The sequence below is a fragment of the Xyrauchen texanus genome, chromosome 4 (genome assembly GCF_025860055.1).
Source record: "Xyrauchen texanus isolate HMW12.3.18 chromosome 4, RBS_HiC_50CHRs, whole genome shotgun sequence".
Classification (NCBI taxonomy): domain Eukaryota; kingdom Metazoa; phylum Chordata; class Actinopteri; order Cypriniformes; family Catostomidae; genus Xyrauchen; species Xyrauchen texanus.
Genome location: NC_068279.1, coordinates 9,648,523 through 9,673,717, shown reverse-complemented (window position 1 = coordinate 9,673,717; position 25,195 = coordinate 9,648,523). Strand labels below are relative to the sequence as shown.

The window sequence follows — 25,195 nt, the reverse complement described above, 5'->3', positions numbered from 1 at the left end:
CATACGAATATCACACCTGCGGGAGAGGTACAGGATGGCAACAAGAACTGCCCAAGTTACACCAGGAACACAAATCCCTCCATCAGTGTTCAGACTGTCCGTAATAGGCTGAGAGAGGCTGGACTGAGGGCTTGTAGGCCTGTTGTAAGGCAGGTCCTTGCCAGACATCACTGGCAACAATGTCACCTATGGGCAGAAACCCCCTTTCGCTGGACCAGACAGGACTGGCAAAAAGTGCTTTTCACTGAGAGTTGGGGTTTTGTCACACCAGGGGTGATGGTCAGTCTCACGTTTATCGTCAAAGGAATGAGGGTTACACCGAGGCCTGTACTCTGGAGCGAGATCTATTTTGAGGTGGAGGGTCTGTCATGGTCTGTGGTGGTGTGTCACAGCATCATCGGACTGAGCTTGTTGTCATTGCAGGTAATCTCAATGCTGTGCATTACAGGGAAGACATCATCCTCCCTCATGTGGTACCCTTCCTGCAGGCTCATCCTGATATTACCCTCCAGCATGACAATGCCACCAGCCATACTGCTCGTTCGGTGCGTGATTTTCTACAAGACAGGAATGTCAGTGTTCTGCCATGGCCAGCGAAGAGCCCGGATTTCAATCCCATTGAGCACGTCTGGGACCTGTTGGATCGGAGGATGACGGCTAGGGCCATGCCCCCCCAGAAATTTCCGGTAACTTGCAAGCACCTCGGTGGAAGAGTGGAGTAACATCTCACAGCAAGAACTGGCAAATCTGGGGTAGTCCATGAGGAGATGCACTGCAGTTCTTAATGCAGCTGGTAGCCACACCAGATACTGACTGTTACTATTGATTTTGATCCCCCTTTGTTCCCTTTGTTCCGGGACACATTATTCCCTTTCTGTTTGTCACGTCTGTGAAACTTGTTCAGTTTATGTCTTAGTTGTTGAATCTTTTTAATGTTCATACAAATATTTACACATGTTATGTTTGCTGAAAATAAAAGCAATTGAAAGTAAGAGGAGGTTTCTATTTTTGCTAAGTTTGCGTGGTTAGATCATTGCATTTTCATTACATTTAATTCCTTAGCAGACAATGAAAATGGTGGCAGGCAGGCAAGCCAAATATGCTATGCTTAAAATGCTATATTACTCAGAATATGCAATGCTTGCAATGCTAGATTAATTTTTTTATTTTGACACATGTATTGATATTCTAGAGAAAATATCAGTGCCATTTTCATTAGTGCACAAATCGCATTTCATTTGCAAGAATTAAATGAGATTTGTAATTGAAACTTGTCCTTTTAACCACAATATAGACTTATTCTACGTTGGTGGTGCATTGCACCTTTACCTGGAGATCAAGTTTAGGTTTGAATTACCTGTAGATCATACCTCAGGCTTTGTGTCCTCTACACTCTCTTGCAAAATAGTGGTTTCATTTTCATAAGTCTTTAGTTTACTTGTGACTTTGACATTTGACTTTTTTATTATTAATTCTGATTGAATGGATATAGAATACTCTAACAGCTCTCCTACCAGGCTACGACCTTTGACAGTGTGCCATGACCTTTTCATTGTCATCCATGCATGCACAATAGAGACATAATCCATTGAACAATTTGAAATGCAATCTCTCTCTCTCTGTCTCTCTAGGTCTATCTCTATCCTCCCTCCTAAATCATGTAATGAAATGACAGTCGTAGTCCGTAATCCAGGCCTAAGGGAAATAAAGCAATTGAAGTGTATTCCCATTGTATCGTTAAATTACAATAAAGGCTGGTTTTACATGATACAGCTAAGCTTCATTTTGTCCTTTTTTTTTTTTTTACCTCACCATCCAAAGACAAATTGAAAACTGGAATAATTCATGACCTTAGTGCCATTAAAGCCCCAAAAATAATTATGGCAATGTCACAAATATCTGTGTTTTGTTTTTATCTATTTAAATGAATATGACTGTTGTTGCCTTGCTTGTCCACCATTCAATCACAAAACTGATGTGTCTTAAAGTCTCTGGTATGAAATTGTGGTGTACTGCCTTGCACTTAGGAGCTCATAGCTTTGGTTTACTAAACATTACAAGACTGCATTATGCTTTCTATTAGAATATTTAATAATGTAATCGTAATTGTTCACACATACTGTACATTTTGAACTTAAAATGAATCATATTTTAACAGCTTTTATTCATCTTTGTTCATTTATAAAATATGTTTTTCATTGTTAGTTCATTATGTATTAACTAATATTAATGTATGCAACTTTTACTTTAAAGTATTACTTTAAAATAATAACTTTTATGTATTAGTATATATATTGCAAGTAACAAACAAGTTTTATAAGTGCTGTAAATGTACACATGTTAATTGTTAGTTCACATCAACTAATGTAGTTAACTAATATTAATAAATGCAGTACAACCCTAGCATATTGTTACAAAAATAAATAAATATTCCTGTGATCTTTTTGGAGATTTGAACCAAGAGATTAAAAAAATACAACCTTTATAAGCAAACAATACCAACGCAATTGTTACCACAGAACAACTATTTTTCGAATTTTTGGTTTTGTGCTTCTTTGTGCTAAGCACTGTGCTTGTCATCATAAGGTAGTGTCATCAATAAATTATAATTGGAGTTAAATCGCTAAAATCTTATCAATGTATTCTTCAGAAAACTTAAAGGTCATTCATGGAATAAAAGACATTTTCTTTGTATCAAGCTTAATCAAAAAGCACAGTCTCTCTTATTTGTCATCTTTTAAAGAAATTCAAATCTTCCAACTGTGTCCTCTTTGTGTAAGTCTGTGGGTGGTATATCATCGAAGTGAATGCATCTCTACTATAAGGGCTGGAATCAGGTTACCCAGGGAGATTATGCATGAAGATGTGTGTTTTGTGTACTTTACACAAAAGAGCGAGCTTGATTTCCATTGAATATCAGCTTGTACTTCATTAAGATGTGTTGACCTTGTGATCTGATATCTGATAGATTGACTTTCAGCTGAATTATTGACTTGTGTTATTCAGTAGTGCTGTGTATTTGTTCTAATAGATAGCTACTATCTACACTTTCATCTAAATTCCAGAGTAGTAAGTATTCTGGAAAAATAATTAAAACATAAAGTGCATGGTCTGTTAGTAATGATAATTGTATACTGCCTGTCCCACATCTGATGGGCTTTTCTTAAAGTCTTTTATTTTCACAATGACTGCACAAGGGACCCAATTTCTTCCTAATGGTTTCTATTGAGCTATAGTATTAAACAGGCTTAAAGAAATTATTAACATATTTATAGAGGAAACTTTAAAGAGAATGACTTGCATGGCAGAACTGTATTGATACTGTATTTCTCAAACATTAGGGTTGGGGTTTTTATGAATCCCCTATCTAGAATGTTGAACTTCCACAATGAATTAAACTCAAACCATTTAAAGGTATAGTTTACCCAAAAATGTTGAGAGAAAAATCTCCCTCATCATTTACTCACCCTCCTGGCATCCCAGATCTGTATGACTTTTTTTTTCTACTTCAGGACACAAAAAAAAATAAAAAATCACCTAAGCTCTATTCTTTTGCTGCCTTGCAAGCACTGGCATTTCCTTCAGGAAATAATAAAATTGGTATTTTGTCATTGGAATAGTTAATTATGCTTTAAGTTGTAAAGTAGTTATAAAAGTGGTTCAACAAATAAGATAAATCTGTGTTATTCCACTATTTTGTACATCACACACTTATTTTATTGCCATTTCAGATTTTTTACACATTATTCCTTCATTGTTCCTTTCAGCTGGCTAGGTACACTACTGAGGGCTTACTACAGTTAGGGCCCCTGGGGTCAACCAATTTTCTTCCTGACACGAAATGCCTGGTGGATGATGGGAGGGGAAGGACGCCAAGCTTAAAAAAATGTGATGTTGTTTCCAGGTCCTCACAGAGACTTTGGGATTTTACTCAGGTAAGAGAGTACACTCTTACAAAGCACTTTATTTATTAGCTTAAAAAACGCTTCATATTAATATTTTATTTTCCACTTGAGACTCTTAATGGGGATCGCTGATATCAATGCAACACACTGTTTAAAATAAACTTCAAATATTTGAATTAGTAAATGGCTTGAATTACGATGCTGTCTTTTGTTAATGGGATAGTTCACCCAAAAATGCTCTCATTATTTACTCACCCTCATGCCATCCCAAATGTGTATGACTTTCTTTCTTCATCAGAACACAAACAAGATTTTTAGAAGAATATGTCAGCACTGTTGGTCCATAGTAGGTTCAAGTGAATGGTGATCAGACCTTTGTAGCTCCAAAACACATATAAAGGAAACATAAAAGTAATCCTTAAGACTCCAGTGTTTTAATCTATATCTTCAGAAGCAATATAATAGGTGGATGTGTTAAACATCCTGAATTTAAGTTGTTTTTTTACCCTACATCTACACTTTCACTTTTACATTTAAAAGCCACATGTAATGCCTGTTTAGTTTCACTTTCACATCTGAAAGTGAAAGTTAAAGTGGAGATTTTGAATAAAAAAAGGACTTGAATATTGTTCTGTTTCTCACCCACACCTATTATATTGCTTCTGAAGATATAGATTAAAACACTGGAGTCTTATGGATTTTTTTATGTTTCCTTTATATGATTTTTGGAGCTACAAAGGTCTGATCACCATTTACTTGAACCTACTATGGACCAACAGTGCTGAAATATTCTTCTAAAAATCTTTGTTTGTGTTCTGATGAAGAAAGAATGTCATACACATCTGGGATCGCATGAGGGTGAGTAAATGATGAGAGAAGTTTCATTTTTGGGTGAACTAATCATTTAATGCAAGACAAATACAAATTTCTCCTTAAAAGCATCTTCAAGATACAGTAGGGTGCAAAAGTCTGTGAGCACAAGTGAAAATTTGAATACAAGATTTTTCATTACAAATTATATTTTCAACGAAACAAAAGGATGAACTGAAAAAAGTATATGAATTGCAAAATGTCTTGGTATTTTGTATGCTTTAATGACAACAGGCACATTAGCTGGCATGGACAAACTTGCATGGCAAGTTTGTGCTACAAAAACACATGATGTGATAACCCAGCATGATTTGGGAATTTTCCAAAGAGCATCATGTGTGCTTCAATGGAAACAAGGAAATCTGACCTTTTGCACAAAGTTAACATGGTCAATATCACAAATGTGCATTTGCATTATGACCTACAAATAGTCCAGAATCATAAATATTTGTTGTTCATTTAACATAACTTTTTTAGGAAAAAAGTATTTTTTTTTACATTTGTAAGGCAAAATTTCCAGTTCAGATGAAAACAAACCCAGATTTGCAATGCAGTGTCAGACATGTTAACCTCCACTGTATATTCTGTACATTTAAAATGCTCAATATATTTATGATCTTCTTGTGTATTTGTTTCTTAGAATGGCCCCATCATAAGTCGAGACACAGGGCGCTGTTTGGAGGTTGAAATGTCCAAAGATGCAAACTTTGGCCTGCGGCTGGTTGTCCAGCGATGCTCAGGGCAGAAGTGGATGATTCGGAACTGGATAAAACACCCCAGACACTGAGGAACATCTGACCTGAAAAATAAACTCCCTGTATTGGAGACAAAAACCCGGAGTCTGGGGTTTAGAGAAGAGAGTGAGCCTGAAGACCTCACATGAGGGATGTGAATAGCTCCAGTATCCTCTTTCAGGGTAAAACACATCAAGAGAGATGTCTAAAGGGGAAATTTTATCTGTAGACACATTTACTGCAGAGCAAAGGGGCTACTTCTAAAGGCCATCTTCACAGGAAAATATGAAAATTTTAAATGCTTGTAGAAAGTTATTTACAAGCCCAATGTACAGGCTCCCAGAATTTCACAGTTTTCTTGTTTTGGAGAGCAGAAATTTGATGAGCTGTCTTAGTGAATCGCAGTGAGGACTATAAAAAAAAACTTGCAGATAAACAAAGAGGGAGGAATCTAAAGTTGCAAAATTGTATTTCTTATCAAATACCATATAAACACTTTTTTTGTTCAGGCTTTGAATTGCTTTGAATAATTAAATAATCATATTGAAACTTCAAATGTACAAGTGCTGCAAAAAAAGAAAGTAGTTTAGATTTAGATTTTACACCGCTACAGTAGTTCCAGCTTGTTCTGTATTTTCTTTCCTTGATTTACAGACTTACTTGCTAATTCACATGAAATAAAAAAAAAAACATGTGTTCATTCAAGAACTCATGTGCCTTTATCCATCTTTATGCCATCAGACCAGGGAATGTTCATCCCTAAGCATGTACAAAATATTTGATTTTAAATTAATTAAAATATGAATATAATATTAAGAGGTTGTATTATAGAAACATGTTGTAAAATACTCAAAACACGATAATCCAGGAGAATCAAAAAATAAACACAAGTTTTCTTCTCTTTTGTAGAATATTGTGTGGTGTGATTGTGTGAATATCAGGTTGTATCTCTAAAACAATATTCAGGTCATATTAATCCCAAGATCTATTTTAAATATAATTTAAAAAACAAAAAAAAAACAAAAAAAAATATATATATATATATATATATATATATATATATATATATATTTCATGATAATTGAGGACATTTTACATCCAAATTTCTACTGTAATACATCTGGGTGTTATATTTTAATTTTTGTATTTATTTATTTTGTAATTTTCATTATTCTCAATTGGTAATTATATTTCCATTACTGTAATACAATGGTTTTTTAAGTAAACAAGCATAAATTAGAGGCAGGCTTATTTGTCATGAAAATAATGCATTGATGCAAAAATAAATCTTAATGGTCAACTTTTTTTTTTTAATCAGTGTATCTCTCATTGTGGACTTTGCAGTACCTTGTTGTTTTATGCAGAAATGACAATCAGAATTAAGCTTTGTTGTATTCCAATTTACTTACACTTTTACCAAAAAAAAAAAAAAAAGCACACTCTAATCGCAACAAACCACACACATCAACAGAGCCCTAAAAGCTTACAAACAGCTATCAAAACTCAGCATGCAGCTCTTTTAAAAAATTCACAACTCACAAAAATTAATTTTACTGCTTTTCATTGATGTATTCACTATTTTCTGTTCTAAAAGCCACTCATTTCTTCCCTCTCAAGCATTTATGGCTCATGTAATCCTTAGAGAGAGTGTAAGGCTTGACTGAGGCAAAAAATCTAGAAGAAGGCATCCGAGTGTAAGCACTTTATTATATGACCACCCGTGTGTTTTCAAGGCATTTTAATTTGCTTTTCAGCTTGTTTGCTAGTCAGGCTTCATCTGTTTAGCTCGAATGATTTCATAAAGAATAAGCGTCCTTTCCCATCCTCTCATCTACTAGAGGAATGTCTCATGTAAAACCACACCAGAGACCCAACAAATGCTGCATCTACAAATTCATAAATAGCAGGCATGTGGTGGATTGAAAAAAATAAGAGATAAATATTTGTAGGCCAGGATGGCTGTTTTTGCTTATGCCTAAATGCTTTTTACACATGATGCTTCAGTGATGAAGTCATAGGAGGAAATTCACAGTGAGCAAGCACCAATGAATCATTCCGCAATCTGCTTCTTTCATGGTAGGCCTACTGAGTACTGCAGTACTGAGCCAAAAGTGAGAGTAATCAAAGTAAAATTGCTTAAAACACTTTTAAGGCCAGAAACATACTTAACACAAGACACGTTGCAGATGTGAGCGCTCGGATGATGCTATTTGAATGTGAAGTCTAGTTGAGCATGCTTAATGTGTGTTCATGTGTTACTGTGGTGGTAACAAACGTCTGTACTCAATGACCAGAGTTACCTTTAAAAGCATATGCAATTAAACTGGATATGTTATTGTTCAGGAAAGTTTCAATAAATATATTGACTTCAACTTGACTTAAGCAATATTCTTTTCAAACTGTTGCTTCTACCATTACACAAGTTGACTTTAAATAGAAAACTCACTGTATTTGTGTCAGTTCAGACTTATGTCAGCCATAACGCCATTGTGGCAATGATTCGAATGCAGCGTGTTCTTATGTTGTGTTATGAATTGCAATTACATTTTGGAATGCAGCTAAGCAAAAAATCGAGCTTGAGTAGCTAGAAGCATCTGCAATCCATACTTGTGTAGAGGACGTTTCGGCCATTACCTAGAAAATGTACACACTTCGCCTTTAACTTTAGGTTGCTCCAAAGGGGCTGTTCTGGTCAAAAGTTCACAAAAGGGACAAAACACCTGTATAAAAAGCAATAACCATCCATCCATCCATCCATCCATCCATCTTCAACCGCTTATCCGAAGTCGGGTCGCGGGGCAGCTGCTCCAGCAGGGGGCCCCAAACTTCCCTATCCCGTGCCATATTAACCAGCTCTGACTGGGCGACCCCGAGGCATTCCCAGGCCAGTGTGGAGATGTAATCTCTCCACCTAGTCCTGGGTCTTCCCCGAGGCCTCCTCCCAGCTGGACGTGCCTGAAACACCTCCCTAGGGAGGCGGCCAGGGGGAATCCTTACCAGATGCCCAAACCACCTCACCTATAATCCAAATCTTCAGACTGCTTTCTGTGAAGAACAGACCCAAATTCAAGCCTTTTATTCAACAATCTCCATCTCCATCTGCAGCAGCGCCGTTGCGCCCACTGTAACCGGCAACATGCGTTGGTTTCGTTTTCGAAATCAAAACATTGCCACCTCAAGCATTACGACCAGTGGTTTTACGGCAATGGTGTCGAATGCTCTTTGTCTCTCAAGTGTCTCGTAATTTATTTTTCGGAATAAATTATTTGATTACATTTATTTGCCTGTTATGTGTTTTATATGCTTAATAAATAGTTATGGCTAGGTTTAGGAGTAGGTGTGCAATTAGCGGCTGTAAAATATACATAAGTTAATATATTGTAACAAAAATGACTGCTACTGTTCATAAATCTACTTGTCAATTGTTATGTGTTTATATTGTTGAAATGTGATTTTGTTTAGAGGTTGGGGTAGGTAGGGATCTAATATATCTATAAAACAGTACAAATGTACAAATATATTTACAATCAATTCTAAAAATATTTTACGTTTCTAAAGCTGTTAATATGTAAAATAAATAAATCAATGTTTTAGATGCTTTCAAACATCCGTATTGTATTTTTAAATGTTACAAATATTAACGTACAAATAGCTACGTATGTTAATGAGATTAGGCTGAACAAACACAGGAGAATGGAAGCTGATGTATAGCTCACATTATCCAACCCATTCTTTCCTCTGACACTCAGGATGGATGGCAGGGCAAAGTAATGGGGAGCTTTGAAGAGAAAGGCAGGATGGGAATGAGATAAAAAAGAATAGAGGAGGAGAAAAACAGGTCACAATGATGCCTTCCCAGGGATCCTAACACTGAGGTACTGAGTTGAGAGTTCCTGTTAGTTCAGGATGGGGTTTTATATCCAGTCAGAAAGGACTGTGGTGAATGATGGAGAGGTAAAAAGGGCAATTTTTGGAACGGAATGCTTGCTATTACTGAAATCTGCACAACTTTAATAGTACTGTAGTGAGATAAGTGAGTATGTATAATGTAACACTAAATATTTCAAATGATAGTGTGCTACACCAATTACAATATTTGAAACTACTTTGCATATTTATTATTTTTTTTAACAAACAAAATTGTATCTGTAATTACTTTCAGTTCATTTGTCCCACTGAAAATGGAAGGTCAAGTCGGGTGCATTACATTGTGAATACAGTATTGTGTTCACTGCAGTGTGTTTTGTTGTACACTGCACATTTAGGAAAAGATTTAGTAGGTCATCTGTATACAGAACCATGTATACAGATCTATTAGTCGAACAATTTGCATACTATGCATTCTTATTTAACATACCCTTAAATCAAATCTAGAGTTCTGACAAACTTGCTGCAAATTTCCTACTCATTATTTTCACATGCAAATGAGCTTGCGATTTGCTGCAAAAATTAATCTGCAAGTTTGCAAGAACTCTCAAATTTTGTATGGAAAAATCAATGTATGAACATGCATTTATGCGTACTCAATTGTTCGCAATTTCGGTCCTGGGTTACACAGGCATTGCACATTTTGGATGACTACCTTGTTTAACACTCCTGATTCACCTCATTATTTCATTAGAAGAGACTCCAAGATCTGAAATCGGCGTGTCTAACAAAGGAAACATCCAAAATATGCATTGATGTTGTATTTCAGGTGTAAGAACTGCTGATATATGTTGCAGAAATAGTAGGAGTAGTATCTCAGTATGGTTTTCCAAAAACACAGCCAACATTCTGCGCAATGGCTTTTTATTTCTCTCTCCTCATGTGGTAACCCAAATTAGGCTTTAGGTTTGTATACCTAGATTTGGAGGTCTGAGGAACACTCATTATTTTCACATGCAACTGAGCTTTGCGGCAAACTCTTCATTGTAGCCTGAGGTTTGCAGTAGGTTCACCACTACCAGTGTAGAGCTGCAAACTTCTGGCAAACATTTGTGGCATCTGCACGTGAAAAAAATGAGTGTTGAATTTGCGGTAAGTTTGCAGCACTTTTGTGGCAATTCTAGTTTTTTTGTAAGGGCAGCTGCTGCATCCTCATCTATATAGTGCACCCTACAAAATCAGAATTGTGCTGTTCAAATTGTGTTCAGCACAGATTCTGTGGCCACGTTTGTGCCGTATGCCTGATCTGCATGATTTCTTTAGTGAATAGGGAACTAAACCAGTGCAGACAGCGGATGCAAATAGCCAGATCTTTTACCAGGCACAATACATTTTAAGTAAGTTAATCCTTTTATGTTTCTCTTTAATGTTACTGTTTGTAAGTGATATACTGTAGGCTTTGTTCTCACTGCAGGATCATTTATATATATATATATATATATATATATATATATATATTTTTTTTTTTTTTTAAAGTGACTGTTCAAACTGCAAGTTATATGTGGCCAGATCTTTATTTAATTTTTTTCAGACTGCTGTCGCTTGTGCTAGCACAAACGTTTGTTGTCATAGAAACAACGCAAACTAGCATAGGTTCATGACGTGTGACACTTTATCAATAGATATCTCACCATTGATTATGCTTTTCTTGAGATAACAGTGTAAAAAATGGGAAAGGGTGGCATATACAATGACATCTTGTTGTAACAACTGTTGAAACAATCCACTGCACAACAAAAGAATAAAAAACATATGACTCTTTAGATTGATATGCATAAACAAAAATCAGATTTTAATTGGATTTCATTCAAACTACTTAAGGTTGTTTGAATCTGGCTTTGAAAAATCTGTGTTTTTTTCCCTGTGCACATATTTTTGTCGTGTTGACAAAAGCTACAGATTTTTGTTACCTGTCTGAACCAGGCATCCATTGACATTCACTTGCTCTTGGTGCATTAGGACAATACAGATAACATATATTAGTTAGTGTGTGCTTCAAAGTGTTGAGAGAGCACTTTCAACAAAATTTTAGACACTGTAGGTGGTCCACCACAACTGTTCTCAGATCAGTGGGCAAAGCTGTATTATAATGATGAGCATGTGCAACAACTGCTGAGACTGAACAGCTTGCAGAAACTGTAATGAGATCTCCAGAGGACAGAGAGAAAGACATTGCTTCAAGACACAATTAAGACCAGACCCCAGAGTGTGGGTGTGTGTATTTGTATGCAAATACACTTTGGAGAAGTTTCGAAATTCCGACAGTAAATGTTTATTTTAATTTTCCTTCCAGGCAAAGATCTCACCAATTCAATCTCTATCCATCTCAGGAAGGTCACACAGACATTGTGGTGTGTAAAAATAACAGAAGTTGTACTAGACAGCTACCCGACCTTCACTGGTCACATTTTACTGCCAGGTTCTGCCACTGTGTTCCACAATATTAATATACAGTACAATCACACCTTTCAATAGTTTTCTCTTAATTTGATTATTGTAACTTATTCTGAGCTGATCTGATTGTATCAACATTCAAAATACCACTGCTTAATTTGCATTCACCCTACCATTCATATCTACCAAAACGTTTTTGACTTACAACTTGTCTCAGACTCTGCCTTTTCGAATTCAGTCCTCTCCGGTCTCAGTCTTGACTCAAACACGACCTACTCTGGTCTCGGCCTGGACTTGGACTTGGGATGAGCTGGTCTGGACTACAACACTGGTCACTTCTCATACTGTACTTTAATTGTTAACATCTTAGCCTCGATGTCCAATTGTTTTCTTCAGATACTTACTGACATAATCATCGCAACAACATAAGTATATCTACATTTACACATTCGCATACAGAAATCTTATACTGTATATGACCACGGGGCTGTAGCTAGAGCGGTGAACAGAATTATTCCAGGGGCCCACAGGTCCAGAGGGGCCACATAATAATTTTTAAATTGGATTTTTATATAGTCAGGGAACCTAGAATTCCTTGCTACAGCCCTGTTCTAAAATATATAAATATATCTTTAGATGGATCTTCTGGATTCCTGCATAACTGACCTCTCTTACTGCAACCCTTTATTTTCTTGTGTGCGGCATATTAATTATCACCAAATCAAACAGGTCTGGTACATCCTTAAATTTGACTGGCTGTTGCCCCCTCCTGGTTGGCTGTCACAGCAGGCCAGTGTTCTGACATCTGCTTGAACAGTGATTTGATAAGAAGGGGTTGTCTTTGGTTGAGACATCAATGTTGTTGACTGATGGCTACATTTCAGTATGACTGAGTCATCTCTAAGTGAGGCACAGTGCATTTAAGAGCCCTTGTGTATGATGCTCTCCCCATTTTTCTAAAAGTGCAGTGGCAATCTTTCTTTTAAGAGATCTCTAGCCATGTCCTGTATTTTTTCTTCAGGCTTTCAATGGTCATTTTTGATTTACAAATTATCTACAAGACTGCCTTGAGTGTCTGTCATTGGAACAAATCCATGACAGTAAAATGATGACCGCCTTCATGCAGAATTCAAACAATAGCATATTGCTAAACTTTGACAAAATTTTAATAATCTAACAATCTAATTGTCATAGAGCTGCTCAGTTATAGTCCTAAAATCCTAAAATTGCACCTTGAAATCAACCCATTTCTGCCGAATTACTGACAAGCGGCATTCCCCATCGGACAACTTTACATCATTTTAAATGTATTAACCTTTTCCTTTGGCACTACTGATAGAGCGTCGTGCTAGCAGCTTCAGAGACATGGGTTCTGGTCCCATGGAAACCAGAAAGAAAATGTGTTTACAAAAACAATGATTATAGTGATGTGAAGGTTGCATTTTCCCTCTAAAATTGTATTTTTACTCCACTGATGGCTAGATTTAGGGTTGGGGTTTCCAGCTTCGGCCAATGGGGGAAGTGGTTCAAATTTAGCCAAGCACAATACGATTTTAGCTGAAGAATTTTCAACCTACTGTTGCTGAATTCATAGTGAGATCAGTCTGGTCATTCTGTACTCATTCTGACCACTGCTTCATGTAAATGATGTAATCACTTACAGAAACCCCAAATTTAGATGTTACGATCAATCCATATAAACTGAAAACTATGAATTTAAAGATACAATAGGATGTTAATTACATCTAAGACCCCTTGCTGCTCACACATTTGATGCATTGAATTCAACTGTGACAGAAATAAAAATCATTAAAACCTTTTTCCACTTAAAGCTTCTGGGAGATTGAAATATCCTCTTTTGTGCTAAAGCACCTCTGTGAGGCTCTCAGGATAAGATGTCAATTTAAATGGAAATCTCTATTGTAGAAATTCAAGTATGTGGATGGACCAAGATTGAAAATGTAATTAAGAGCCACTGCAGTTAAGGAACATCTCACCTATTCAGATAAAAGTTAGGGATCATCAATAAATGGCATTACTCTTTAAAGTTGAGATTAAAACAGATACTAATAAATCTAGATTTTTATTAGAAGATCCCACAGGAATTGCCCATCTCTATTTTTCCTCTACAATGGAAGTGAATGTTGACCGAGTCTGTTATTTGCATTTCCTTTCATATACCACAGAGGCAAAAAAAGTCATGCAGATTTGTTATAACATGAGGTGAGTCAACGGTGAACAATAATGAAAATAATAATAATAATTATATTTTAATTATGTATCAAGTGTATTTATCCTAAAATAATGTAACCATATAGAGATACTGTGCACAATTAATGTGGATTACATTGCTAACATCATTTGATCTGGGAAGAACTCGATAAGAAATGTTTGATTTGATGAAGTAAGCATATGTCGGTCGATCACCACGAACATTGAAAACTCTGGGCTTCTTTGGCGCTATAAAATTGCTCTGTTTGTTTTAAGTGGCCCTTCCAGCCCAACACAGAAACATTGGATCTTTTTCTTTTATCAACGGAAGATGGGGAGGGTTCGGAAAAAGATGTTTGAAAACAATAGTTATATTTGCAGATTGATTTTTGGTGATTTTTGTGCTGCAGAAATTACACACTTTGGCTTTAATCCAAAGTCCTTTTCAAGGCAAGTCAGTCCACTTGGCAACAATCTTGGGAACTCTCCCAGGCAGTCTATTTTCTATGTATACAAGCAGCATAAAAGTACAGCTCCTATCTACTTGAATTGGGAAAGACTGAAATCTCCAAAATGGTTGTTCAACTCAAGATTTCGATCAAAGAACAAATTTCAAATCAGCAGGGGTGGAAAGAGTATTGAAAATCATACTCAAGTAGAAGTGGAGTGTAGTTCTAGCGGGAAGACCAGCAGGTGTACATCATCACATCATTAGCTGGTAACTCCTAGCCAATCGCACGTAAGCCAATGCTTTATAAGTCCGCTCACAATCTATCACATTGCTGTTTCGGTGTGCTAACACTGCAACCTCCACCTCCCCACCACCACCAGTTGAGCCCTGTCCCACAGGGGGGTAGGCTCCTCGCCCCTGCCTCCTATCTCCGGCAGGACATGACGGTTGAGGGTACAACTCCCTCGGACTGCCGGACGGGGCCTACGCCAAAGAGAGAGACATCACCTCCCGTTTTACATCTATCAAATAGATGGCATCTCAAACTTCACTCAAGCCTGCGTGTCTTCCCGATAGAAGTACTGTTACTTCCCAAAAAATGTTGTGTGAGTAGAGTAAAAGTAGCTTTCCTAAAAACTACTCAAGTAAGAGTAAAAGAGTAGCTCATTTAAAAGTACTCATGAGTAGTGAGTATTTAGTAGCAAAACCTATGCCCCATTTATAATGAACACTTTATGCCAACTTTTAAAATTAATTTCTTATCTATGACAAACATTGAATCAGATTCCAAAAAATAAAAGGGAGACATGATCACAGAAATGAAAAAATTAAACAGTTATTTTCAACACACTGATCACCATTTTAAATCATAATGTACGGAACAATTCAATTAAAATCAGTTTATGTGTAGGGTCTAAATTTCTCTTAATGCCGACAGAGCGTTATTGTTGTGCATGAAACATGTTCAAAGAATGCAAGCTAAATAAGCAGGATCACTTGGCATGTCATGTTCTGCTCAATAGAGGAGGTAGAGCAGTCATGGAAAAAGTTGTTTGGTACAGGGGCTACATCACGCTGAAAAAGGAATAACTCACCCAAAAAATACAATTCTCTCATCATTTACTCACCCTCATGACATCCCAGATGTGTATGACTTTCTTCTAATTAAGATTTTTGGAAGAATATCTCTGCTCTTTTGGTCCATAAAATGAAAGTGAATCAGTGCTAAAATATTGAAGCTCCACAAATCACATAAATCAGCATAAAGGTATTCTAACCCATGTGCCTCCAGTGATTTAATCCATGTCTTCAGAAGAAATATGATAGATGTGGTGAGAAACTGATCAATATTTAATTCCTTTTTTATAATTAATTCTCCTCCCTGCTCAGTCAATCTCCACTTTAAATTTCATATTGTTCTTCTTGTGTTTTTGGTGATTCACATTCTTCATACATAATGCCACCTACTGGGAAGAGAGAAGAATTTCTAGAAAAAATGGACTGAAATATTGATCTGTTTCTCACCCACTCCTGTCATATCAATTCTAAAGTCATGGATTAAACCACTTGGGTTGTATGTATTACTTTTATGCTGCTTTTATGTACTTTTTGGAGCGTCAAACTTTTGGCACCCCTTCACTTACATTGAATGGACCTACAGGGCTGAAATATTCTTCTAAAATTCTTAATTTGTGTTCTGAAGATAGAAAGTAATTGACAGATGGCATGAGGGTGAATTTTCATTTTTATGTGATTTATTTATTTAAGTAGCAAATGGGGGGAGGGCACATTGCACTCCTTTTGAGATACATTGTTCAACATTGATTTAGCTCTTGTATCTTTGAAGCCAAGAAATAGTTGTGTTCTCATTCTAATACATGATGCACTATTTTCTGAAGTTTGTGACTGGTGGTTTGTGATTGCTCTGCAAATGTTTATCTTTATAAAGGCTAAGCATAATTATAAATAATTGTATTATCTCTACTTTCCTGGTCATTTATTATACCAATTAACACACTCTTCACATCAGGGGTCAGTATTATTAAAAAACGAATAGTATTATTTTACAAATATTATTGTTAAAAATGTCACTGTTTTATTCTATAACATGAATACTTTGAAAGCTACTCAAGTTATTCAGCCAAAAGAAGTGAGTGGTTTTCTCATTTCCTTTATATGACATAGCCTACTAGACTGCTCTATTCGGTTACATGTACACTTCAAGTCCAACATTTTGATGCAAATACGCTTTTTGTCCCACTTTTTAAATTCACTTTAGGCATGAACGTTTGATTTAGACATCTGAACGACATTAAATCCTCACCAAGACAGGCATTGGTGGAATTATAAAATGATAATTGATAATTTAGGTGTGATCTGTATTGGCACTCAAACATTAGCCGCCTGTCAATCAAAAAGCACACAGCGACAGATGTCATGAAATAAAAAGTCAATCTTTTAGATCAACCAACCAGTGTTTGTCTTGCTATCACGATTGATGTAATGAACACCCCTGTTCTAAATGTATAACATAGGTTAATATAAAAAACTACTAATGTTTGATCGAGGACATCTCTCTTTTTTCAGATAAATATCTAGATCATTTTATTGCCCAGCCCTATTGATAACATTGTATTAATTACACAGCAGCCCAATAATCTCAGTGATAGATAGTTCAATTACAGGGTACATTGTAGACACACAGAATCTAGTAAGCAGAAATATGAACTTTACCTCGATATGTTTCTTCAAATTAGAGGCAGGATTAATGCTGATATCTGGCTTGAGCAAGTTAAACTCACATGACACAATCAAGCAATTGGCCTTTTTCACTGTGAAAAGCCCTTCCAGAACTGTGCTTGAGGCATTCTCCACATCCATAACAGTTGGCACCAGATCTGCAGCTGCCATTCGAGTTTTTTATGTGTGATTTGATTGGATGGGAGTCACAGACTCTCCCTAGTCAATCATGTTGACTGATAAAAATAAAATCAGGACAGGGAAGTAGCGAACACAGATGGTGGGAAAATAGTGCCTTAAAAGTACAGTCACAGCACTTAAAATGTACTCAAGAAAAAGTAAAAGTATAAAAATGTTAAACTACTTAAAAAAGTTTTAATTACAGTAAAGTGAGTATTTGTAATTCATTACTTTACACCCCTGCAAATCAGCATTCAAATCTGACAACAACTATCATAAATTTTCTTTCAGAAAGTTTCCATAGCAATTATTGTAAAAAATCTTAATGTGGACATATTCATCTATCTTTCTCTCTATATGCAGCCACACACTTGAATTAATTTGACTGAAGCTGTGCAGCAATACATAATACTCAGATAATTACGTAATATCATCCTATCACCTTTTATAAACAATAAAGAACAAATTCAAGGCATGAGATTATCAGCATTAATGAGCACTCTAAGAAGTCCTAAGTTTAGACTCTATAAACAACTCTAGATCTCTTAATAAAGCTCTCTAGCAAATGGCCATGTTTGCACGTAAGCTGCATTTTCGTGCCTTAACTGAAAATGGCACACTGACAGGGGTGGTGAGATGAAGAGCGTTATGCAAATTAGTTCTGCCAAGGTCATCCAATCAACTCAGAGTCCTTTATGCATCATGAGAACTGACAGTTATAATGGCTGCCTCTTAGAATGCTGAAAAAACAGAAGAGATCTCTGATGTGTGCCTGTAAGATGCAATTCCCATACTTTATTTCAAAGTCATTTGAGGTCCCTTGTTAAAAGATATACTTTTTTGTTGTTGTTGTTATGATACGCATACAGGCAGAAAATCTAGATGAAAAGATAATAAGCAAGGGAATCCGTTAGGTATAGCCTATGTTTCTTTTGCAGTGTACTGTTAGAACTTAAAGTGATAGTTCACCCAAAATTAAAATTATTGCATAATTTACTCACCCTCATGTTGTTTCAAACCCATATGACTTTTTTCTTATGTTGAACTCAAAAAGTGGCAAAAGGTGATCTTTTTCTTCCATGCAAAGAAAGTGAATACTGACTGAGACTGTCATTATCCTTTTGCTTGATCTTCTTTTATGTTCTTATGGAATAAAGAAAATATGTTTGTAACAACATGATTAAATTATGACATATTTAAAATTTTGAGATGAACTATCCCTTTAAAGGATGTCAACTGCACTGTATTGTCAGAGAGAAAAAAAAGATCTTCAAAAGACAGAGCTAGTACTCATTTTATTCCAGGGTCTTTAAAGGATGCTTATAAAATCCCAACCATTTATGTTTATGTTTACAATATAAAACTTGAGCTGAAACCATTTGCAGTTGCAAAAGAGTGGCAGGAAGTATTAACATATGACATTTTGGATGCTAATAATATATACCTGTGCATAGCACAAATGCTGACAGGAAAAACACAAAGTTCTGAGACATTTTCTTGTGTAAATCTGCCTCCTGCAAGTGAGGACAGTGGTGCAAATCCCTAATAAATTCAGACAGACACTTGCAATTTAGCACTTGAGGCAAGAACCAGACGATGTAGCACAATTAGCAGACAAACTAATTTTGCAATTGCTGTAAGCTGTATTGTACATGCTCCAGTGCTACAAAAAATGCTGTTCCAATAAGAACACCTCATTCTTTCAAAATACTGTTCCAGTAAGAACACCTCATTCTTTCAAATAAATTAAATGAGTACAGTCAGTGTTGGGGAACAACACTATATTTAAAAAATACAGCAGATAGATAAATAGACTGCTAAAATCAGTCTGTGCTTAACAAAAGGTGAACCCCTGCCCCAAGTTGTGAAAGCGGCAATTGTAGTTGGCCGTATGGTAACGCATGAGCTCCATTTACCAGGTGTAATGTCCATGGAGGGGCGCCAAAGGAGAGTTGTAAAGTGAGTTGTTTTCAGCTGTAAAGGCTGTAATTCAGTGAAGTATATTTTATATAGAACCCCCAACCTTCCTATAGTGAAATCCCAAACCTAAACCTAACTGTCAGTGTAGTAAAAATGTTATGTTAGAGGGGAAAATGTAACCTGAATCAAACTCGTCACTTGTGCAAACACAGTTACTTCCTGGTTTCAACGCGGGATCCGAACTTATGGTACCATGCTGCTGATGCAACACACTACCGGGCATCACACAGGGAAAGGTTAACACACTGGAGCCAATGCAAAAATGTTTGATAGGAGATGGCGCTTGTCAGTGAGTTATATTATAACATTATATGACCGATTGTAGTGTACTGGTCCTCCCTGAAATAGCATGCTGACTTTCCGTGTAATCATGTTGGTTCAAGACCAGCAAACAAGTCGACATGTCAACAGAAAATGTCATACAAGCACTACACAATGACGTGGCTGATTCAGCTATTGTGTTTATTCATCTCACACGTGCTTTTATGACACTATCGGTTAGGTTTAGGGTAAGGATGTCTGTTTTGTTCAACTCACATTTGCCTTTTAGTACACTATTGGTCAGGTTTTGGTTAAAGGTTTAGGTAAGGGAAGTAGGTTTTATTTATTTAAATAACCATGCAGCATTAAGCTTAAAAACTGTTGGGAGAACATTAAACTCGCTTAAAGCACTCCTCAGTGGACATTTCACACCAAAACTGCAGTGACAGCATTGTGTAATGTACCACGTAATTTCATTTTGCTAAAATTTTGCCACAGTCATGTCATTTTCATGAGATCAGGCTTGTTGTAAAGCTGTGTGCAAAAACAATGTGACATTAAACAAAAAAACAGCAACATAAAATCTTATCAAAAACTGGAAACGTTACACTGTTTTTAAAAAGTTCAGTTACTGTGACGCTACTGCAAAATTTTTAGGGTGTTAAAAAAATGGTGTTAGTTACACCCTGTACTGGATCATATAAAGCTGCTTTTTTCATTGTACACAGATATCTACTCAGCTCACTGCCTTCTACAAGTGCCTTTCTAGTTAGCCTGATGAATTGCTACTTTAGCGGCTTAAATGGATTTTAACTCTCTAACACTGAGGCGAATGACACCATCATTTTGTTGCGGCTTCAGCACGTACAAGCAGGTCAGCTGGCCATGGTATGGCCGCTGGATGATTAAATTGAATTGTCAGAGTTGCCGTCCTCTCATTGGGCACCATCCAAGCCCTGCGATGATACACTGCAGAGTACTCCATCTTCTCCGACATCAGTAGTGGAGTGAAATGCGCTTTGTGCCTGAGTCTGAAATTAGCCAGTACTCAATAAATGATTGACTCATAAACAAAAGTATGAAATTGCATAGGACAATTTAGCTTTGATGAAGACTGGATAAATGTACTGAATTATTGACAAAGAGGAATTCAAACACCATGAATAAATGTAAGGTTTTGGAGGTTGTTGTGCAGAGAAGCAAAAACTGCTTGAAGCATTTCTTTTGTGATCGATACTGTGAGAATAAAGAGAAGCATTTGATTATTTATCCTTTGTAACGTAACAAGTGCCTTCTCCTTATGGAAGTAACTAACTTATAAAAATTTTTCAGTATTTTAAAACAACTTGGCTGTATTCACACTGCAACAGAATGTGACTCAAATCAGATTTTTTACTCAAATCTGATTTTTTTGTAAGATTTTTTACATTACATTTTATGCATATAACACTCCTTGAGCATGCATATAAAAAAAACCTGCCATGTTCAAAATTATAATATGAATAATTAACTGAATTACAATTAAAATTGTAAATATAGCTGCAAGCAGCAATTTAACATTGTTCAAGCATTTAAGAGCCTTTAAGCACATATACAACAGATTATAAATATTTTAGACAGTCTGTTGGCACCTAAAACAATGATAAAGTGTCTTAATTTTCAGAACCATCTGGTTAGGTAGTACAGAGATATGCCATTGTTATTATATTCCTGACAGTTATAGTGTCACAGGAGGCAGAGGTGTGCAATTGTTTCAAGAGTCCTCAGATAGACCTCCTACATATATTTCCAAAATAATGTGAAAATATCTCATTCCGTTTAAAAGTTATAACCATTTCATTAAAAGTGGCCACGGCAACTGTGCACATTTTGGCGCACCGTTGCAATGATTAGTAAAAAGTTCAAGCTATTGGACAGCGCTCGAAGAAGCCGGCCGTCTTCGCCACCTTCAGCCGTCCTGCGAGCTACGCCATCCGACGACGTATCCTTTTTAGAGCAAGCTAGTTCCTCAGCGAACTTCACAAAAAGAGAAACAAGCGTCTTTTTAAAGATGCCTCACACCACCTGCGCCTCATGCCGCGCCCCTCTCAGCACAGGAGACCGCCACCTCATATGCGCTCTCTGCCTGGGACTGGAACATGCAGAGCTCGCCCTCGCTGACGGCGGATGCGACCTCTGTGAGGAGCTTCCGATGTCGACCCTGCGGGCTCGACTCGAAGCACTCAAAACCAAAGCCGCTGCGCCACCTTTCGTTTCGCCGCGCAGAAATAAGCGTCGCTCCCAAAGGCTGCCGGAACCGGTGTTAGAAGCGACTACCTCGCCGGAGCCTCTCCCTCGAGCCTCGCTTTCACCCTCCTTTCACCCTTTCATTCAAAACCATTTTTCTGACTGCCCTGTCATCAGTTAAACGTGTGGGAGACCTTCACGCGCTGTCTGTCAGCGCTGCGTGTCTTGAGTTTGGACCAAGTGACTCCAAGGTCATTTTAAAGCCTAGACACGGCTATGTCCCCAAGGTGATCGGTACTCCTTTCAGAGCACAAATCATTTCCCTATCGGCGCTGCCAGCATCCGATAGCGAACGCGACGCCAATCTCCTTTGCCCAGTCAGAGCACTGAGATTGTATACTGCGCGCTCCGCCTCTTTCAGACGCTCTGAGCAGCTTTTCGTTTCGTTCAGAGGGCGCACCAAAGGTTTGCCGCCTCGAAACAGACACTGTCTAGATGGATAGTGGACGCTATTGCTGCCGTGTACGCGTCAAAAGACCTACCATGCCCGTTAGGCATTAGGGCTCACTCCTCTAGAGGCATGGCCTCCTCGTGGGCATGGTCCAGCGGGATTTCCATTCACAACATATGGCAGCGGGCTGGGCTTCCCCCTCCACCTTTGTCAGATTTTACAATCTGGAAGTGCCCCCCCTGCAGGCAAAACTACTAGCGGTTTAATACGCTACAGCTCCCCTGGTGAGCTGCACTGATGGGACACATTCCACACAGACCGGCACCGCCGCTCTGTCTTTTCCTTCCCACTATGTGCTTATGTATTACACACACACTGGCCCGCACTCTTGCCGGCCAAATATTATTCCCCCACTCGCAAGGGCTCCCCCGGGTCCCCCCACCCCCGGGGCTCATGCAGTGGATGCTTGGCGCGCACGGCGTTGACAATGGGTTCCCGTAGTGTAAGCTAGCTTACGCAATACGAGAGAACCGAGTATTGCGTGTTACCTTACGTAACCTCGGTTCTCTCTAGAAGAGGGAACGAGTATTGCGTAGCCGGCCGTGCTCGCGCCACGAGCGATTTTCGCTTCATTCAATGAAAACCAGGGTTCCAGCCTACGAACTTACGCTTATATGCACTCTAGCCACGCCCATTTTGGCGGGCTTTGATACAGTGACGGCGCGGGCGCCTGTCATTGGACGCAAGTTCACTCAAGTTCGTCTATATGCTGCAGCAGTTGCCGCAGAGCAACCTATGAGCTCGCTAGCTAGCCCGCTCAAGGTATGCAGTTGCTGCACTGCATTGACAATGGATACAAAATTAAGGATAATTTTTTGGCTTCAATATCTCAGAAAAGATTAATCTTTCCGGTAGCGTAAGCTAGCTTACGCAATACTCGTTCCCTCTTCTAGAGAGAACCGAGGTTACGTAAGGTAACCGATTCGTTTTGCAAACAATCCAAAATTGCGAAGATTCATCAAGAAGAAAAAAAAAACATTTGTTTCTTGGCCTTACGGCCCGAAAGTTATGGCCCAAAATGTAGAAAAGGGTATAGCTGCAGACAGAGCTCCAAAAAGGAGCGGAAGCTCCAAATCACCAGCAAAGATACAGGTAGACCCTTACCTAACCATTTCCCTAACCATTTGTGGTTGCCCCATTTTGGATTAGCACAACCCCCTTCTGATGAAACCATGCCCTATTTTCGAGATTTTGTCCACATTTGGAGATCTCTGGCCTGCAGCTATACACACTTGAAAATGTGTAATTTTATTGTTTTGTTCACTGAAGTGCCCACCTTTGGCTGATCGGGGCAAGTCCATGCACCTGAGTAGCAAGCAATAGTCCTACCATTCGACAAAGTTTCATGTCTCTCTAAGCCATACGGTTTGGATTCCACGATCAGTTTTTGCAGAGAATAATAATAATACAAGTGAAACCCTACCATTACAAAAGAGTTTCAGCACTTCACATTTAAACTCCTACAGTAATTCTTTTTTTTATATCTTTTTTTTTTCTTTTTCTTTTTTTACAGAGACAGGACACTTAATGCCTGTATGTCTAAAATGTCACCAAGTGATGGAGAAAGATAGTTTTCGATCAAATTATGGATAAAGTATTTTTAAATAAAGTAATTTGTCTTTGTATGGTAGAATTTAATTATCATCAAAATGCAGTAACATTACTAATGAGTAAAACACCATAAATGATGTGTATGACTTTCCTTCTTCAGCAGAAATGAAATTAAGATTTTTTTATAAGCCCATTTCAGCTCTGTTTGTCCATATACTGCAAGTAAACGGGTGCCATCAGGTTGCTGGGTTTTTGATAGTCCAAAAGGCATATTTTGGCAGCAAAAAAGTAATCCACACAACTCTAGTCGATCAATTAATGTCTTCTGAACTGAATCAATACATTTGGGTAAAAAATAAATCGATAATCAAAACTTTTTTAACTTTTAAAAATCACTTCTAGCAGTCGATTTATCATGTTACTGGCACGTGACGTAAGCGCAATGGTGTGTTCATGCGAGAACTCAGAAGCAAGCTGTATTTACAACACCCAGCTGACAAATAAAGCTGAAATCGGTTAATAAAAATCTTCTTTTTGGAAGGAAAGTCATGCACATCTGGGATGGCTTTAAGCTAAGTAAATCATGAGAACATTTTCATTTTAAATCTATCTCTGTATCTTTTCATGTGCATATTTTACTTTGTATGATCCAACCATATATGCAGTGCCAAGTCCTCAGAGTGGCTGGAATAGTATAGAAGCTAGCGCAAAAGAAAGAGACAGAGGTTTTTTTTATTATTATTGTTGTTGTTGTGGTAACGCTTGACAATATGTGTGCAATAATAAGCATTAATTCATGCTTAACTAATGCACAGATAATATTGAGTTAATGTATGACTCATGATTAACTAATCCATTCATTAATGATTACCACATCAGCAACTAATAAAGGGTCTGTCTGATTAATATATTAAGTCATATATGAATTGCTATTAATTAAATGTGTCATAGTGGATTAATTCCCTAACAACTTATGATATGAACGAATAGTGTTAATTAATGTGTTAATTATCACAATGAGCTGAAGCCATGTATTTGAACTTCCACCTAATACAGGTGCACTAATATGCATTAATAAATGCTTAATTACTACATTATTACTGAAGATTCATGTGTTAATTACAACAATTACTTAATGATGAGTTAATAGTCATGTGCCTCAACAAGTCATAACATAATGACATATTTACAAACCATTAGTTAATTATTCATTAAAACAAATGCTGATACAGCCAAAGTACTGCCTAAAAAGTAA

General features: G+C 37.3%; 1 protein-coding gene across 1 annotated transcript in view; it reads left to right on the top strand.

The window, feature by feature from the left end:
- LOC127643277 (polypeptide N-acetylgalactosaminyltransferase 9) overlaps positions 1-6,394 on the top strand; it is a 151,738-nt gene extending 145,344 nt beyond the window's left edge. The window contains exons 10-11 of the mRNA XM_052125946.1: positions 3,768-3,935; positions 5,416-6,394. Of these exons, the coding sequence (XP_051981906.1) occupies positions 3,768-3,935; positions 5,416-5,562 (315 nt within the window). The 3' untranslated portion in view covers positions 5,563-6,394. The remainder of the gene's footprint in view (positions 1-3,767; positions 3,936-5,415) is intronic.
- The last annotated feature ends 18,801 nt before the right edge of the window (positions 6,395-25,195 follow it).